The sequence below is a fragment of the Leuciscus leuciscus genome (assembly GCF_965113295.1).
Source record: "Leuciscus leuciscus genome assembly, chromosome: 24".
Taxonomy (NCBI): domain Eukaryota; kingdom Metazoa; phylum Chordata; class Actinopteri; order Cypriniformes; family Leuciscidae; genus Leuciscus; species Leuciscus leuciscus.
The window spans coordinates 18,451,657-18,470,720 of record NC_138723.1 but is presented as its reverse complement, the minus strand read 5'-3'; the positions used below and the strand labels follow the sequence as shown (position 1 = coordinate 18,470,720).

The 19,064-nt window shown below is 38.6% G+C and overlaps 1 protein-coding gene across 1 annotated transcript in view; it reads left to right on the top strand.

Annotated features, from left to right (window-relative positions):
• Window positions 1-19,064, top strand: part of med13a (mediator complex subunit 13a) — an 87,407-nt gene that overhangs the window by 46,487 nt on the left and 21,856 nt on the right. The window contains exons 5-10 of the mRNA XM_082157127.1: window positions 108-305; window positions 1,261-1,458; window positions 1,558-1,720; window positions 2,487-2,600; window positions 7,227-7,949; window positions 17,899-18,115. Of these exons, the coding sequence (XP_082013253.1) occupies window positions 108-305; window positions 1,261-1,458; window positions 1,558-1,720; window positions 2,487-2,600; window positions 7,227-7,949; window positions 17,899-18,115 (1,613 nt within the window). The remainder of the gene's footprint in view (window positions 1-107; window positions 306-1,260; window positions 1,459-1,557; window positions 1,721-2,486; window positions 2,601-7,226; window positions 7,950-17,898; window positions 18,116-19,064) is intronic.

The following is a 19,064-nucleotide window of genomic DNA, read 5'->3' as shown; positions in this document are numbered from 1 at the left end:
CCGGCCTGTGTTCCAGATTATTGCCCTTTATTTCACTATCGACCAGTATCTCTTGTGTTCTGTACGTTGTGTGTATCAATAAATCTCTTCTTTTACTCTCCCTACAGTGATTCTGAGTCCATTTGGATTGAACGGGACATTGACCGGCCAGTCCTTCAAGCTGTCTGACCCTCCAACACAGAAGCTCATTGAAGAATGGAACCAGTTCTATCCCATCAGCCCCACCTCCAAGGAGAGCGCAGAGGACAAAATGGAGGACATCGACTGGGAGGACGACTCTCTAGCAGCAGTGGAAGTGCTTGTTGGTGAGTTGGACCAAAATATATTTTACTTAAAAGTCTGTTAGGTAAAGTCTTAAACTAATTGCATTGCGGAGCTATACATGTATGCATGTACAAGTGTGCATTAGGCTTGCTACTATAGTCGGTGTTACACGGTGTTCAGTCGCAACACCGGTTTCATCACTTGCTCACTGCGGCAATTTTTTTTCAGTTGAAAGCGTTAAAAATATTTATCCAATTTAAAACGCAGTATACGTTTTTTTTCTGTCACCCGTTGACTAGTGTTGTATGATAACGCTCTTATTAATGCAAATGCTTTTAAACCATTCAAGCGCAACAAGAAAAAAAGAGGCCGCGCTGTCTGTCAGTGTCCTGCCTATGTGACACACACAACGCACAGAAAGACTCGCATCAGTATCGAGTTCTCTTTCGGGCTTTAACGAACCATAACACACAAATTATGCCAAATGTCAGTTTTCCTCATAAGAGTGCACTCCGCTATCTTTTAACACATCTCCGGCGAACGGCTTCTTGAAATAGGCCTACCGTTTTGTGACTCTTCAATGTGTCGTGACAGATTGCCTCAGGTAAAGCTGAACCGATCATCTCTTCCTTAGTTAAGCATCAAATAAACATGAATGAATATCAGGAGGACTGTTGTTTTAATCGCAGAAAGACGTCAGTACACACAGTTTTTCAAGTGCAAATCCACAGACGTAAATCTCCTGACTGCTTTCGGACAAAAATGGCGGATTGTGATTGCTCAAATCGCCTGTCAATCAAACTCCCTGCAACGGGTGAATTGGCGCTTTATTTATTTATTTCATTTTATACATCACCCCCCCAATCCCCCCAACGAAACCGGTTTTACCGGTGTTGTCACAAGTCGATTAACCGGTGGGAGAATTTGATCACTGTTACATCTCTAGTGTGCATTTATTAATTGTTCATTGTGCTAATGCATGGGATTTTTCTCCAGGTGGTGTGCGCATGGTGTATCCTGCATGCCTAGTGTTAGTCCCGCAGTCAGACATCCCGATCACTGTAACACCTACGGGGTCGTCGCACTGCACTGCTGTCTATTCAAACGGCCATCAAGTGCCTGCTTCAAACCGTGACCCTGCCATCTCTTCAGTGACCCTGACTCCTCCCACCTCACCAGAGGAAGCTCAGACAGGTGAACATGCCTCTATTTTAACTCAAACCCATACCCATCTCATTTCATGGGCGAGATCCATTACACTCAAACTTTTTGTCTTTTTCTTTCTTTCTGTAGTTCACTCTCACTCGGCACAGAAGTGGATGCGGTTGCCGATGGCAATGGATGGATTCAGTGTTGACAGCACCAGTCACCATGGTGGCAAGATTCCACGCAGGATGGCCAGTCAGGTGGTTGAGGGCGTCTGGCAAGAGTGCAACATCAACCGAGCTCAGAACAAGTAAGTGTGCTCTGACATCCTCAGATGAGCTCAGAGCAAATCTTACATCAGATAATCCCATTTCACAGTCAAGATAAATCAAAGCTGCACTGCAACAATGCACTGCTAAAACTGGTACAATGCATATCTGAGCCTCAGAATGTCTTATCATTGATTAGTTTAATAAAGAGAAAAAGAAAGCAAATACAAGTCATTGGTGCTAGTTGTTACTCAGGGAACTTTTCACAACTTTTCTGTAAGGTGTTCGTTTTGAATTTACACAGATGTGCAATGGTTTGTTTAATCCATTTTAGGAAAAATCTATTTCTGTCCTCCAAAACTAAAATGTTAGGTTGTGTTGTGACATTTTAGATAGTAAATTAATGCAATTTATTAGTTTAAAAATGTTGGGGCCAAAATATGAAATTTTTGCATGTTCACTTTTTGCCATTTTGTTGTTTAAATTTGAGCTAAAAATGCAATAATAGTCTGTGACTTCTATTCTGCCAGTTCTGGCTTTACTCCAAAAGGTCAATGTGTGTCAAATTAAAAAAAAATTTCCTGTGCAATATTTGTGAAACATTATAAAGCTTTTGTGTAGCCAAGACTTAATGGTATGTGTCTATACAGAAATTGACTTTCAAAACAAAATCTACCCTGGGAAAATTTCATTCGAGTAAAACGTACAACTACTAGCTTTGACGAAATACCATGGGTTTTTTTATTTAGAAAGCCATTCTGAAGATACAAAGTTTGATTCCAATCTTGTTTCATCGTGTCTCCACAGACGGAAATTCTCCGCCACAGCCTCCAATGGGACCAGCGAGGAGGAGACGCTGATGAAAGTGGGCGCCTGGGACTTTGTTGACTCCACACAGAGATCAAACTGCAACTGTTCAAGGTACAAACATGCAAACTCACTTAGCCTTATACTCTCGTAGGCTCTCGTTGTTTAACCACCACGCACTGCTGCTGCTACTAATCGCTTTTCAGCTCTTATAGTGTTATATGCCACTCTTGAAAATGACAGACATTACATTTGTCATGGAGTATTAAATAAGCTCTTTGTGAAAACCAGAGGAACTGGTTTCTAAGTGATTGTGTTAAGCAGTTCTCCAGACTACAACCAAATGGTCGCATTTTGCAACCTTTTTTCTTGCCAGTGCGCACTGATTGCAAATGAAAGGCATCAAACGGCAAACAAATCGAAAGCGGAACTAAACAGCACGATTGGAGATCCAGTGAGAAAGTGTTTGATTTTGCAGCTGTATTAACATCGCTGCAAGATCTACTGAGAAGCATTCAAATTCAAACCACAGATATCAGATCAAACAGCGCTGATGTGGAAACCAGTAGAAATATGCCATGAACAAAGAGGGTATAGAATAGGGCTGCACAATTAATTGCAATGAAACCGCACGCGATTTGGCAAAGGCTGTGATTATTTTATGCTCTCTCACGCACACACGCCAAATATGCCCTGCCGCAGAAGTACGATAAAGCACATAATTCCAGCAGATCCCTATCGGGCATCATACTATCTGTGGCTGAATAAACAGAAGATTGAAACGCTTTGATTGATTAAACATGACTAATAAACACACAACTGCTTTATTCTTGTAAGAAGCCGCATCATCTCATAGAAGGATGCTCAACTGTCATTGTGAAGTGAGTTTGTAGTAAAAGCATTTTATTAAATGTTGTTTTTTGTTGGACAAGAGGTTCATAAATGTTTGGAAAAATGTTTGATGCGTGTTGCTTTTTCAAATGCACGTTATAAATGACTCAAACTCACAGGGCTTTCAGATGGAGCGGCGTTTACAGAGCCGTACATCAATGACAAGCTGCACATAAAAATAATCGCGATGTCAAAATCGTGATTAGCCAAATCGGTTTTGGTGCTATTATGTGTAAATTGCGATTAATCGTACAGCCCTAGTATAGAAGGCTTTTCAGTCCACAAATTACCAAAATTCACCATGGATTTAATGTACTAACGCTAACTGAAACCACGGTATTGGGTTCCAACAACCTTTTGAGAGTGAAATTCTATCTACCTTTGATTAAAAATCCCCCCAGCGCTACTAAATCAGGTGCTGGTGCCACCATCTGTAAAACCTTGTGGCTCCAGTGCTACTGCTCACAAATGTTAGTTTGCTGCCCTTTTAAGTGGTGTCAAGTCTCTGATGTAGAGCAAAAATGAACTTGCTTAGATATTCTATGTAGTCTACATGTTTTGATTGTGTATATGTTTATGTATCAGGCTGTATCTAGTCTTACAGCTCTGTAAATTGCTGAGTTACATCTTGGTCCCTCCACTTGAATGTTTTTGCATGGTTTTGTGAATTCTGAGTATTTTACACTCTTACATAAACTCTTTATCCAGATTTATATTTAATGGAAGTGATCTGGAAACAAATGGAATTCCCTTTTGGCTTGGTAGCATAATTGTTAAAAAACAGTTATGAATTTTATTGTAACACTCAGCATCATTACAGAGCTCTGAGTGTGTATTTGTTTCATAATTAAAGAGGGTGGTAATTAATTCATGTTTGAATGAAGTGTGGTAGGTTATTGTTCCTTGCTTCATGAAGGGTACTTTAGCTTAGAGTTTTTGTGATATCAAAAACAGATATGTGGAAAAAGAAACAAATTACAAGCAAGAGAACAAATTAAAACAAAGAAATAATAAATGTTTAGATTGTGAATTATGTATTAAATAAACATACAAGGCTGTTATCTCTTAGAAGAGTGCAGTAATTTCCACTGAGCAGAATAATGTAAATAGTCATTGTTCAAACTGATGCTGGTTACATGCTACAGAAAATAACTTGTTATAACTTGTGTTTACAGATTAGACAGTAGCTGACTCGCTGCCCAACTGTAGTTATTGTAATAGATGCACACTAATATCGCGGCACGCTGTGACAGGACTTGAAAAGAACTCAGATTGACTTTCATTATCAATGTATTCCAGTAATATCGGTGCTGCTGACATGCCTACTTCAGGTTGATAATGGTTTTGTAAACAAGAAGCAGCAAGTACATGAAAGCGTGCATACATACATACAGCGTAGTGCTGTGTGGTCTTGCTGTTAGTCGTCTTCTCTTTCTCTTCATTGAGTAGCTGTTCAGTTCAGGCCAAAAGAAGGCCAGGCGCTGTGGGACTGTTGTCATTTGCCAAATATGTTTTTTGGAAGAGACCCAGCTTGAGAGGTATGATGAAACTCGGAGTCCCCCCGTGAAGTGAAAATGACCATGCATCGACTGAGATCCTTTCTGCTTGCTTTGCATTCTGCTTGCTTAGCATTCTGCTTGTGTATGTGTGTGTGAGTGGCTGTGTGTTGTTGTGTGCTTACATGTGAAATTGTTTTGAGTGTGAGAATAAAAGGGTATAATTTTATCTTTGACTCCCTTGTGGTCTGGTCGTTTTTTTTTTTGCTGTTAAGTTTGGTTGTGCCGGTAAATGTTTCTCTGAAGAACTGTCTGTAACCAGTGTTTACCGCACGGGATGACTAGTATTAAAAAGAACAGCTGAACATCAATACACAAATAAAATATATTGTTTAAATTATTACTGCCTATAGTTATTATTTTGGAATAAATGGAAAAATGCTTAAAGACCCCCTGTGGTGAAAATCAAGTTTTTAATGTTGTTTATATGTCTATGTGGTGTTTTTAATATGCTTTAAGACAAACCATGTGCAAACTCATAAGTCAGCAGCATTGCTGAGTATTTGCTCCTTAAAACTGCAGTGAAAAAAAAAGACAGTCTCAAAAACGCGGTTTGAAATCGCCGGTATTTCTTACATCACAAACTACCTTATAACCGTTAACGTGCGGGCGGGCTTTATCATTAGAGAAGTCTCAAGAGAAGCCAGGTTATCCCGGCGTATTTTTCTGTTGATATGAAAAATCAGGTACATTTAGCAATATAGTGGGTGAATTTTGTATATGATGTATATTATGATGTTATGATGAACTATATATGCCTTTCTCCAATGACGTTCTGAGTTGTTCAAAGCATTTCTAAGGATACTGATTTTAGACTGATTTTTAAAAAAAAATTTTTTACATAAATATGTAATTTTGGTGATCAGAGATGAGTTTTAAGGGACTTTAAAAACACTATTTTCATCAAATTTATACTTGGTTTTAATAAATAGAACATTACATGGTTAAAGTAAAAATATTAAATAGAATTGTATTTGGGTTCTCTTTTTAATGTAATGTTTAAGCAGGAAAATGTGAAAACATTAAGTGTTGAATTTACATTTGATTACATTTGATTTATATATATATATATATATATAAAAACATGACAAAACTGAGGACATTGCCTCCTCATTTCAGAACACCACTCTATGCCACTGATATAGGGGAAGTCTTTTATGCTTACCAAGGCTGCATTTATTTTTTATCAGAAATGCAGTAAAGCAAATTGTGAAATAATATTATTACAATTTTAAAGAACTGTTTTCTATTTTAATACATGTTCAAATTGAATGTATTCCTGTGATGGCAAAGCAGTGCCTCGTGATCCTTCAGAAATCATTCTAATATGCTGATTATTTGATGCTCAAGAAACATTTTTTCTTACTGTCAGTTGCATTTCACAAACAATTTTAGCTTCATTTAAAATATAAATCTTTTGTAACAACAAAAATGTCTTCCCTATCACTTTTGATAAATTGAATGCGTCCTTGCTAAAAAAAAAGAATATCAATTTCTTAAAAAAAATCCTATTGACTCAAAACTGTAGTTAGGTCACATAAGACTACATACTCACCATTACAGTTCCAACCTCAAAGTGCCCCTGTGGTTGCTTTTACAAATATGGGCTAAATTAAGTTCCTTGACCCCTAAACTCCTCACACTATACATGAACTACACACTCAAGCCTCTCTCTCAAATATTAACGTGCATACATATACCACACTGATTGATATCTGAACCAAACTGAAGTTTCCTGGCTTTGTAACATAAGTGGTCGTTGTGGAAGCTTTGCTTTTTTAAGGGAGGGATAAAAGCCTACAGGCTTGTGTGTTGAGATTCTGTGGAAGTTGAGATGGTAACTGCCTCTGAAGAACAACATTATAAATGAGAGACACTGTAAAAGGGATCCCACAGGGAAACTCTGGCAGCTGCGGAGCTTTACATATCTCTGAGAAAGTGTGGACACACGTTATCAGGTCAGACAGACTCTTGATAGGAGTGGAGTGCTTGTTAAAATGGTTGTTTCTTAAACCTGTCTTTGGACTCGACAAGCAGAGAATCTTTATTCAAAAGTGTTTAGTTTTTTCAAGGATCCAATAATAGTTAGAAAATTCTAAATAATGAGCTAATTAAGAAACTGTTACATTTCTCGGTTACGAGTCTCAAAGGCCTATTAAAAAAATAAAAAAAGTCTGTGAAAAGAAATGATTTAAAAAAAATATGATTTCTGGTAATAGGCTTTCTTATTAGTGTTGTCATCAGTTCATAACTCATGTCCCTGTTGAATTAAAATATTTCTTTCTCTTATCAGGCACAAAACGTTGAAGCAGAGAGGAGGCAGCACGCCTGGTCAGCCGCCCAGTGCCGGTCAGACGCAGCAGCCGCCCATCAAGCACAAAGCCGGAGAGAAGCCCGAAAAGGGAGACAAGCAGCAGAAACGCCCGCAGACACCCTTCCACCACCGCAACTCAGTCTGTGAAGATGTTCCCATGGAAACTGACGCTTCTGCAGGCCAGCGCTTGGCTCTTAGAGGTCAAGAGGGTGGACGATTTCCTGGGCTCCGCCCATCTGATGTGAGCACTGGCTCAAAACCGCCACAGCTACACAGCGGGGGCGGAGCTACCGTGGGCAACAGTGGCCCGACCGAGATGGTCGGTTCCCCTCAGCCACCACCACTGAGCCCTCACCCCTGCGAACGTGGCGAGGAAGCCTCAGACGCCATTAAAAACCCCTCCACCCCACACAGCCAACATTATTACCCTCCTTCTGCAGAACCATGCCTCCAGAAGGGCCCAGATGACGCCCGTTTGGATTCCCTCACCCAACCTTTTCCCCCTGCATACTCCGAGCCCTTGGAGCCTACCCCGTACATCAGTGCAGCAGTAAACCTGGATGACGACGGGAGTCATGCGCCGTGGAGATTCTTCAACCTGCCACGTAGGAAAGATGCAGAGTTTCCCACGCCATCACTACCAGGAGACAAACTCAGAGAAGAGGTGTTACTTGGAGCTGAAGGGATTATGTCTGCTACTGAGTGAGTAACAGGTTCTTTACAAGCACCACAAACAATTTCATGCACTTATTTGAAGGTAAATATAATTTCTGAGCTACTGGGTTCACCAAGTGTGAAATAGCAAAAAAAAGTAAAATATTTGAACACTTCTGTCTTCCATAGGTTGACCACTGACTCTTTGAGTTAAATAGGCTATACTTTATGTAAATGAACTCTGTTATGACTGGCTAAGATGTTCTTGAAGGCGGGCCAGCTTGCAGTGACATTGACATTGACATGACGTGACGGCCTAGTATGGTAACCCATACTTGGCATTTTTAACCCATCACGCGCATTAGTGCACACACATTAGGAGCAGTGAGTAGTGAACACACACACTGCAAACCATGGACACAGACACCTGGAGCAGTGAGCAGTCATTTTGCCAGTCTGACTCTCTAACCATTAGGCCAGGACTGCCCAACTGAATACTGAATAGATTTTGATATGCAGATTTGGCTTGTCATATGTTAATTTACTCATTGCTCTGATAACCTTGATAACCTGATTTCTTAACAACCCATTTTTGCAGGTTAGTATAAATGGGCTCTATTGACTGCTGAGAGATCTTTGCCTTGTGATTTTTGGCTGTGTGGCTAGACGTTTTCAAAACACATTTTGTTTACATTCTGATACAATGCAGTGAACTGAAAGTACATATCTTAAATCTCTCCATAACCTGTAAACAGCCAGGAGGATTGTATTGTGCATTAGTGTTGTGTAATAATGGCTTAAGTAAATGTGTTTCTAAAGTGAGAGCGGGACAACCCTGTGGACCCCCTTAATCCCCTCCGCTCACGGCCCTTTTATTTGCAGCAGCCAGAGTTTGTTAGCGAGAGGCTGAACCCCAAACGTTCCCGTCTGTTTGTGCAGTAGGCCTATGTGTTTTGAAATAGCTGTGATGTAGCCTCGCGCACAGTCGCACACATAAACACTCTTGTTCTGTGTAGAATGTTCTTTCTCTGAGTGCACACATCATGTTAATCTCTCACGATGCGCCTTTTTGACATCATACTTCACTAATGTGCAGGCCCAGCACTGTTGTGAACTAGGAGATTATGTGTCCATCTCACACGTGCATACAAACACTCAGGGGTTTAAGTAGGGATTTAGAGTAGAAATAAGCAAGCGACAATTTTAAACACTAGCTTGTGGATCTGAAGGAAAAACAAAACAGAGAGAGAAAGAAATTGGGGGACTGCTTTTCTACACACTCTGTAAATTTAAGGGACTGTTGCTAAATATATTATGTACAGTACTGTTCAAAGGTTTGAGGTTGGTAAGATTTTTTTTAAAATAAATGTTCTGCTTACCAGAGCTGCATTTATTTGATAAATAATATAGTAATATTGTAAAATATTATTACAATTTAAAATATTTTTTTTCCATTTTAGTATATTTTAAAACTTAATTTATTCCTGCTATGGTAAAGCTGAATTTTCATCAGCCATTACGCCAGTCTTCAGTGTCACATGATCCTTCTAAAATCATTTTAATATCCTGATTTGGTGCTCAAAAAACATTTCTTCTTATTATCATTGTTGTTTTCAAGATTATTTAATGAATAAAAATTGTAATTTCTGAAAAAAAAAAAAAAGGTGTGAATAAATATTACTGACCCTAAATCTTTGAATGAAATCATGATAGAGAATCCAAAGGTTGTTATTGAAAAAAATTATATATAAAATGTAATTTACAAATGGAATCATTTCAGTCACAGACTGATTTTGATCGCTTTACTTGTCAGTCAAACAATATCTTCCTGTCAGATTGGGCAGTAATAAGCTAGACTAGATTCAAGCAAGTTGACTAGATTTAGGTTAAAAGTCACAAGAATGCAGACATGATGTGTGTGAAATGGAAACTTACTGTTGTTGCTGGGTTAATATTTTCTATGGAACAGTTGATGTTAAAATAAATTAAGGATGAAAGAAGGATGTGTTCAGATCCACCATATGCTAAGCCCAGACTTTCTTGGAAGAGCACCAAGGGAACTTCGGCTGGCCTCCCTTGTGGCTACCTTGATTTAAAGGCACAGACATTTGACACCGGTGCCAGTGCTGTTTGATGACAGTCTCCAACTAAGCCGTGACATGTTTACTCGTGTGAAAAATTTCTGCTAAAGTGTACATCTTATCTGCTTCTCCAGAAATGTAAATCAACAAACGGTTACCCACACTGCTTCCAAAAGACATGAAGTTGTCATTGTTTTACTGCAGTTTTCTCTGTATTTGTGCTAATATGCATGATGATTAAAATGATTGTACCTAATACAGCGGAAAGCACGTTCATCACTTTGGCTGTTACTTTGTATACAAAAAATTAAAACATTTGCTTTTTCGTATGGTCCACAACGTCACATCTATTAACATGAGATAGTGTTTGTTGAATCTGTTGAAGGGGGAACATTTGTTGGTCGCACTGATATTTGGCCCAGTTTGGGAATGTTTGGACACGTTTGTTTGAATAATGTTAGTGTAGTATGAACTTTTCCTCTAAACCGTTATGGATGAGAGATACTGAAAGCAGTGACTTTATGCCCCTCATAAATTTACAAAGCAGCAGTGTTATGGGAAAATAAAGTGCACACATTGCTCAGTAGTACCATTGTCTTCTTGGAAGAATGCTTGTTGATAGAATTAAGTTAAAATGTGTGTCCTTTTAATCCCTCACTAGGAAAAATGGCTGTTAGGAAAATGTTGTGGTGTGGATGTTTCACACATATCTAATTCTTAATTTTTTTTAGTTTCCTTCAACAGTTTTAGGTGTACTTGAACATTTCAGAAGTGGTTTTCATCTGTATTGTTTCCATTTTTGCCTGGAGTTGCCTAAGATCAGAAAAAGAGACAGTGCTGTGGTTTAGAGAGCTGTCTCTGTTGGCCACAGTGAGATGTAATGGTATGCAGTGCAATCCCAGGATGCACTTGGCTGGTGTCCTCTTGTGTCCATTCTGCTGTTACGGCCTAATGTAATCCCTGTGCACTCTGGGGCCTCAAAATGGGTTTAATCTCTGGCCAGCGCCACTGTGCACTGTCACCCCCCACCAGAGCTGCAGTGGTTGGATCTGTGTGAGAAAACAGTGGTTGGTACATACCATTCAACAAACACAGAGGGATTTTACATAACATACACAAACAGAGACTTCAGGCACTGGGGTGTGACATGATTTTGGAGTGATAGAACTTCCTTTTGTTTTGTTTTTTCCTCTCAGAGTTGGTGAATAATTTATGGGCACATGGACATAAAAATAGGGCTGTTCTTTTAAATGGTCAACTCTTAATTAGGGCTGGAACAAACTATTATTTTTTTCAATTGATTAATCTATTGATTTTTTTTTTTTTTTTTACGGTTAATCTATTGATTTTTTTCAGAATAATTGATTAAACCTTTGGTTAATTTAACGATAAATAATAAACAATAATTTGCCTATAAATAATAACCATAGCTAATCTATGTATGGAATTTTACCTAATGATATCACAAAAGATGGTTTATGCGGTGTAGACCTAATTAGGAAAGGTGTTTACTATAGCCGCGTTTCCACCGAAATTACCCGGAACAATTTGTACCAGGAACTTTTTTCCCAGGAACTTTTTTCGCCCCAGACCGGTTGCTTTCTGCGTTTACACCGCGGTCTAAAGTACCGGGAAGGTAAACCAGTCTGCGACGGACAGTAATCAGTTGCGCCCATAGACTGTAAAAGGGTTGCGCTACATTTATAATAAGTATGGAGGAGATTCAAACTGTGCTGCAGTTATGTATTGGTTTACTAACGAGGTAATTAACAAAACAAAATAGACGAGCACTGATACTAAAGCGTGTTCAGAAAGCTCGTATGCGTATAAAATTAGACAACGTATGTTATCAGTTATTGTGAGATGCCTGGGACGAACGCGCAAAAAATTCCTCTTTCGCAAATACGCTTAAAAAAAGCCTGAACCCCGTCTATCAATCATAAATAGTGAATAGTCTTGTAAATAGTTGTTTGTTACAAACCTCAAAGTGCTATTTCAATCCTGTTATAGTAAATTTGTAACATGGTTTGGAGTGCCTTGCAATAGATGACAATGTGTAAACATAATGACTTAATAATAAAAGCTGTGGCAGAAAAGAGACGAGCACTGATAAAGCGTGTTCAGTAAGCTCGTAATGCTAACGTTAGATATAACATTTGTATGTTATCAGCTATTGCGGACATTGACCGTGAGATGGCTGGGACGAACGCGCAGAAAGTTTCCTCTTCCACAAATACCCTTAATAAAGCCTGAAACTCGTCGCCAGTCCACCAGTTTTTTTTTATTAAATTCCATATTTGCTGACAGACAACTCTTACTGCATGAAGCCACGACACGAACCGCAATAGATTTTTTACAAAGGGAGGTTAAAAATAAATAAAATGCTGCGTGGAATCATCCAACCAAAATGCGGCGTGAACACAACCAATCAGCTTGTGCAGCGCACAAGTCCCACCCCTGAAAGTTCCTGAACTTTGAAAAAGTACTACCTCATGAGCAGGGACTATCGGAGGGGGAAATATTTACCCGGAACTTCATTTAGACCCTGGTTCCTGCGGTGTAAACACATCGAGTACCAGCCCAAAGTTCCTAGTTCCTGGGGAAAGTTCCTGCGGTGGAAACGCGGCTTATGGCTGTTCAGTCACTTTTTGGGATTTACAGCTGCAACTGCTTACAAGTGTGAATTCTGAAATGTTTTGTTCAGTCAGGAGATTAAAGTAGCTGTTTGAATGTTCATTCAGCTGTATGATCAAACAGCAGAAGTCACAACTGCATTCTAACTCATCATAGCGTCGTAGACATGTGGCGGTATTCGGTAATGTGATAAATCGCGGTAATGAATAAGCTCGATATTGTTATCGCGGGCACTTCAAAATACCGTGAAAAATAATAGATCAGAATATATATTTATAGAACGCACATTAGCTTATTTTCCATCAACCGCTTAAACAAACACTGTGTATATGCTGCGCGAAACACGTGCGCACTCTGATGTAAACAATCCCCTCATGTAGAAGCACTGTGTGCATGCGGCGCAGTGCGCACTCTAGTCTAATGTAATGAATCTTCACATGGAGAAGAAGCATGGCGGAAGGAGGAACGATGCCGACGATTTTTTCCCCCCTTCTAAAAGCAGGGCTGTCAACTCAACGCATTCAGCGTGAGACTCACGCAATCGACACTTTTCACACACTCTCGCGCCACACATCCATTTTCTCACGCAGAAAAAATCACGGAGCAAAGAGGACACTGACACCGACAGACAAGACAGAGCAGGTTACTTTTGATATGAAAAAAATTCTCAGCTCTCATGTTCTGTCAATTTTATTACCAAATTCAGACAATAAATACCGTTTTGGTGCTTGTAAATGTGACGTGACCGATCGCTGTAGCGCCTCAGTTCAAGTAAACTGATCATCTGTTAGTTTTTATTTAAAGATACAGTACAACTTACCGAAAGGTATTTATGCCTCATACATAATATCGATCAATCAGTGTTTTTCATCCACGGAAAGAGGTCAGTAAAGCTGCAGGTGAACAATTATATCACAGAACGTTACATTTACCTCAGGAAAGCCATTTAATGACCAGTCCAGCACGTTAGTTGACTAGAAAAAATAGCTATAGAGAGGAGTATTTTGCTAAATATGTGCACTATATTACATTTGTATTATATTTTTACTTGTGTCATAATTGTTATTATAATAAAAACCAAATTATATTTAATTTAATTTGTTAATTTTTAACCTTTAATACCAGCTGACAGGGCTCTCTGTATGTTTACAGCATTATGTGAGATCTATTTTTTTCTTGAGAAAAATTAACATGTTAACATCTACTGTAGCCTACCTAATATTTATCCAAAGAGTCAATATTGAATCAAGATTGAAATCAAATCCCAAGAATTGAATTGAAATCGTGAAAATTGTGTAAAATTCTGTTTAGTTACCAAATGTTTTGACAATCACAATTACACCTATTGTGATGCAAGTTGTTTTTTTCTACATAATACTATAATTTATTAGTTTTTGATAAAACAAATACATATGAAATGCACAACGACACCTAAAGTCGCTCACGCACATACAAGCAAACTCTACACACACGAGACGCACGGAACTCTCCGCGCACATACTCATTATGAGACGCGCGCGCGCGCACACAAACTCTCCATTCACATACTTATATGAAACGCGAGCACACACAAACTCGCACACATACACATACTCATTGTGACCCGAGCACACACACACAATACCATAAAGATGTGGAAAAGTCGATCAAAAGTGTGGGTACATTTCTCCAGGCTCGATGCCAACAGCGCGCGATGCAGTATGTGCGGTAAAATAATTGCTGCAAAGACCGGTACCATGACAAATATGATGAAGCCCTTGACAGTGCACAGAGTAAACATAAGAGCAGAAGTGGCTCCGTCTTCGACTGGTAAATGAAGATATACCTTGTTGATCAGTCTGATAGTGTTTATATTGCAATAATGACCAACTGAATGTACACTGCCGTTCAAAAATGTGTTGGTTAGTCAGAATTTTTTTTCAGTAAGGATGCATTAAAGTGATCAAAAGTGAACTTAAAACATGTCACATGTGTAATGTTACAAAATATTTCGTTTTTTAAATAAATGCTGTTCTTTTGAAAATTGTATACATCAAAGAATCATGAAAAAAAATGATAGTTTCCAAAATATTAAGCAGCAAACTGTTTTCATATTTCTGAAGGGTCATGTGACACTGAAGTAATGATTTTGAAAATTCATCTTTGACATCACATGAATAAATTACATTTTGAAACATATTCAAATAAGATTTTAAATTGTAATACTATTTCACAATATTACAAGTTTTACTGTATTTTTGATCAAACAAATTCAGCTTTGGTGAGCTCTTTTTATATATATATAAATATTGTTCCTTTGTGCACTGGCTAAGGAGCATGAGTCAAACTGAAAAAAATAAAACCAAAGTTTTTCTGAGGTAATGTGTTATGTTAAAAAAGGGGTGGTAGTGGCGCAATGGATAAGACACATGCCTTTGGTGTGAGAGACCCGGGTTCGAATCCACTGTGAGACACCAATGTGTCCCTGAGCAAGACACTTAACCCCTAGTTGCTCCAGAGGCGTGCGACCTCTGACATATATAGCAATTGTAAGTCGCTTTGGATAGAAGCGTCAGCTAAATGAATAAATGTAAAAATGTAAATGTAAAATGGATTTCATAAAATTGGTATCGAAAAAAGTTTCGTTAGGAACCGGTATCGAAATTGGCACCGGATCGAAAGATTTTGAACAATACCCAACCCTACATATAGGCCTACTGGGAATACTAATACACTCCGTGTTCTGGTTATTTGCGCATGATTAAACATGAGTCTTTATATGGCGATAAAACAAACGTTATTTTTTTGAAGTGGGGATTGGGGGTGCGCCAACCTGGTTGGGACATAGAAGGGGGTGCGCAGGAAAAAAAGTTTGGGAACCGCTGTCCTTAACGGTATAACCAAAAGTTTTGATTATCGTTTTAAGAGGTGTTAAATTTGAGGCCAAAAAACAGGAATTGCAAAATGACTCAAAGTGGTTTTTGTCAATGATTTAATAAAAAGAATGTGAGCGCTCCACGTTCAAAGTCAAAACGCTGCGATGTTAGCCATTCTACAGGCTCGCTTGTCAGAGCAGTTCGCGATGAATGAATACCATGCATTTATGTTAAATGATTGATTATGATTTACTTTTGATGAATTATGACAATGTTTACTCGATGGTGTTTGTATTGTAATATGTTTTAAATGCTTGTAAGTGCATATTTTAGCTCCCCTCATATGTTTTGGGCTTGTTTGTAATTAGAAAAAAAGTCTCGCATTATGCAGAACATTCTTTTTCTAGCCACTTAATTCAACAAGTCTTAAAATTGCGACCATTTTGTTCGCATATGCTCCCGAAATTGAATCTGTGTGACCTCAAAATTTATTCACATTTGTGCAAATGCAAATAATTGTTGTGGTGCGACCTTTTTTCTAGAGATGCATCGGTCGACCGGTGTGGTGAAGAGATGAGTCCCACCGTAGAGACGAATCCCACCATAGAGATGAGTCCCACCGTAGGACCCAAGCAATCCGATTGGTTCAAAGCACGTTTTATGGGTAATCGCTTTAGTGCCTGGTTACAAATACGACAGTCACTTTATTATACAAGTCGTTTGATCTACGTTATGACGACCATTAATGTCTTTTAACTTATATTTTTCAAATACTAGTATGTAACCAAAGCTATTGATTGTGAAATTAAACATTTCTCGTTCTTAGGGTTTTTTAGTTAGCTTACATATGCAGTTCATTTACTATACAATAGCTGTTTGTCTTTCTGTAAAGTTGTGTGTACTGTGAAAAGCGCTATACAAATAAATGTATTACTTGATGGGCGTTATCCCACTTAAGGCGGGACTCATTTCTCTGGTGGAACTCATCTCTTCACCACACCGGCCATAAATCGGAAACGGCCAGTTTGTGCTCTAAACACACGACCGGCAACCGGCTGGTTTTTAGTTTAATTTTGGCTGAACTCTATTCCGGACTTGCACACAAACTGCATTGCAATAATTTCCCAGAATGTTATTTGTGCGAAAACATTACGAAGTCTGTTAAAAGGACGTTAACACAGGCCAGAAACGGGACACGTTAAAGACGGACGCAAAGAGGAGAGCGCAGACATGGAGTAGAGAAAATACCAGGCACAGCAAGATTACTGTTCGCGATGCGAAATATAGGACGAAAAATATAAATATTGAATGGGGGTTTAAATGAATGTATCTCTGAAGAGAACTGACTGACTTCAGAATAGTTTCGATGGCATTTTTTTTTTCCTCTTACCTCCGTATAAAGTAGTGTTTATAAGCGCTGCTGCTTTGTTAACAGCGGTACCTAAAGAAACGCTTATTTTCCGTAGGCGCCACCTGCTGTCAGAAAGTGAATTTTACATTTTTATTCATTCATTCAATCAGTCTGGTTTTGTTTTGTGCAGGTGTGTCTTATGTAGCACAATTTCACAAAGCAAAAGTCAGACCATTCTGTATTTGCTCTTAGTCTTGGAAATGATGCAATCTAATTTAAATAAAAAACAACTGCTCATTCTACATGTGTGTAGCATCTTTGTTTGGATTGTGATTAAAATGCTATGGTTTCCTGTAATTTCAAATGCCTACAGATGTTTGTTTTTTAAGGCCAGTTTGGCCTGTTATAGAGCAAATAAACAACAAATAAGTGGGGGGCGGGGGTGGGCGGACTCTTCAACCGGTATCGGAATTAGCAAATTTACTTGTAAAAAAAAATTGGAATCTGCAATTAAAAATCATGATCGGGGCATCAGTTTCGGTTTTGTTTCTCTACAAAACGTGCTGTTTTTAAATAAAATAAATCCTTTAATATATATTAATTGTAGTTGTGGTGCTGCTGATTTTTTGGTGGGTGCTCCTAAATTTTTGCTGGTACTTAAAAAAAAAAAAAAATTACATTGGGAGCACCAGTTCTACCAAGTAAAAAAGTTAATTTCAAGCCCTGTTCAATGTTTAGAATATAAATAATTATTAAATGCAGTTTGAAGCAGAAATATTTAAAAAGTGTAGTTTCAAATAAATAATAATTTTGCTTGTAAAAATGTCCTCGTATCCCTTAATTAAGAAAATTTCTTAAATACAATTTCATTGTGTCCCATAAAGTTCTTAATTTTTCAAATTAGGAGCATATGTGTTCCTTGGGTATTATGAAATGAGCATTAATTTATTTGAAAAATAATTATTGCCCACTTGATCTGGATGATATATTTACCTTCTGCCAGTATATTGGTATACCATGCAGTGTTGTATTGTTTTAGTCATGGTTTGACCTATTTTTCTTTTTGTCTTGACCAGGTCAATGGTTGCCTCCAAAAGGCCGCTCAAGGTCTCAGATGAACGTCTCCAAACGTACTTGCAGCGACAGAACCAGCACCTGGCTGCTGCCATTACAGGCAACGACCATGAGCCTGAGGTTGACCCCTACGCTTTTGTCGACGGAGATGTTAAGTTCACCTTCTCGGATAAGAAAGACAAAGCAGGGGGAGATAGAGAACCGGGGAAGAAACACAAGGTGAGCGACACTTTTTGCTAGAGATATAATCCTACAATGCACTAGTTTTAAGGCTGCACTAACATTCAAAAGTTAAGGGTTGGTAAGTTTCATTTTAATGTTTTTAAAAGACATCTCTTATTCTGTAATTAACTGCATTTATTTGCCAAACATTTGTATGGTATTGTAAAAGTAAAGGTGCTTTTCTCTTTTTACAAGCTAGTTTCAGTTTCACTTGGAAATATGCAATGTTACGGAAGTAAAATAGGCTGTCAATCCTGTTTCACATGGACTCTTTTTCCCTGTGAAAAGGAATTTTAGAAGCTGCAGATTCTCCATTGGCAGTGTAGCATGTAATGTGCTGGCATCATGCCTGCTATCTTCAGCTTATGGGAGATTCCCATCTGAGATCTGAATCTGACACCCTCAAATGTGGAGGAGAGTGCATGAATAGAGGGGGCGAAGACAGTCTCTCCCATTCCTGTTGGATTTTCACACATACTTTTAGCGTCTTTTTGTGGCAGCTGCGGAGGCTGAACAAAAATCAGCTTTGTCCTTCTGTATTCTGTTACTCCATCATTTTGTAAGAGCTTTTTTGGTACCTACTCTCAGAATTACACGTCATTTGTGTGTCTTGGTACCTTATAGCCTCTTTTTGCAGTCACAGGAGAGGTTTAAGTAATTTGGGCCATATGGTACAACAACCTCATTGCTTATAGCGCACGTGTATCTATGTTACGTATAAACATACACACAGCGGCGTTCATTTGTTTTAAAATAGTCTACATAGAAAATTGGCTTCTCAACTCCTGTACTCCACCCCAGGGTTCTGCTATCGATTACGGGGCGGAGTGATTTGCATGTACAGGCGTTTATTACGGAGTTGGTCATTAGGATGTGAAGTGTGTGTACGGAGGAACAGATTACACTCTTTATGCAGAGAGACGGCCTGCAGCGTAATGAAATTATG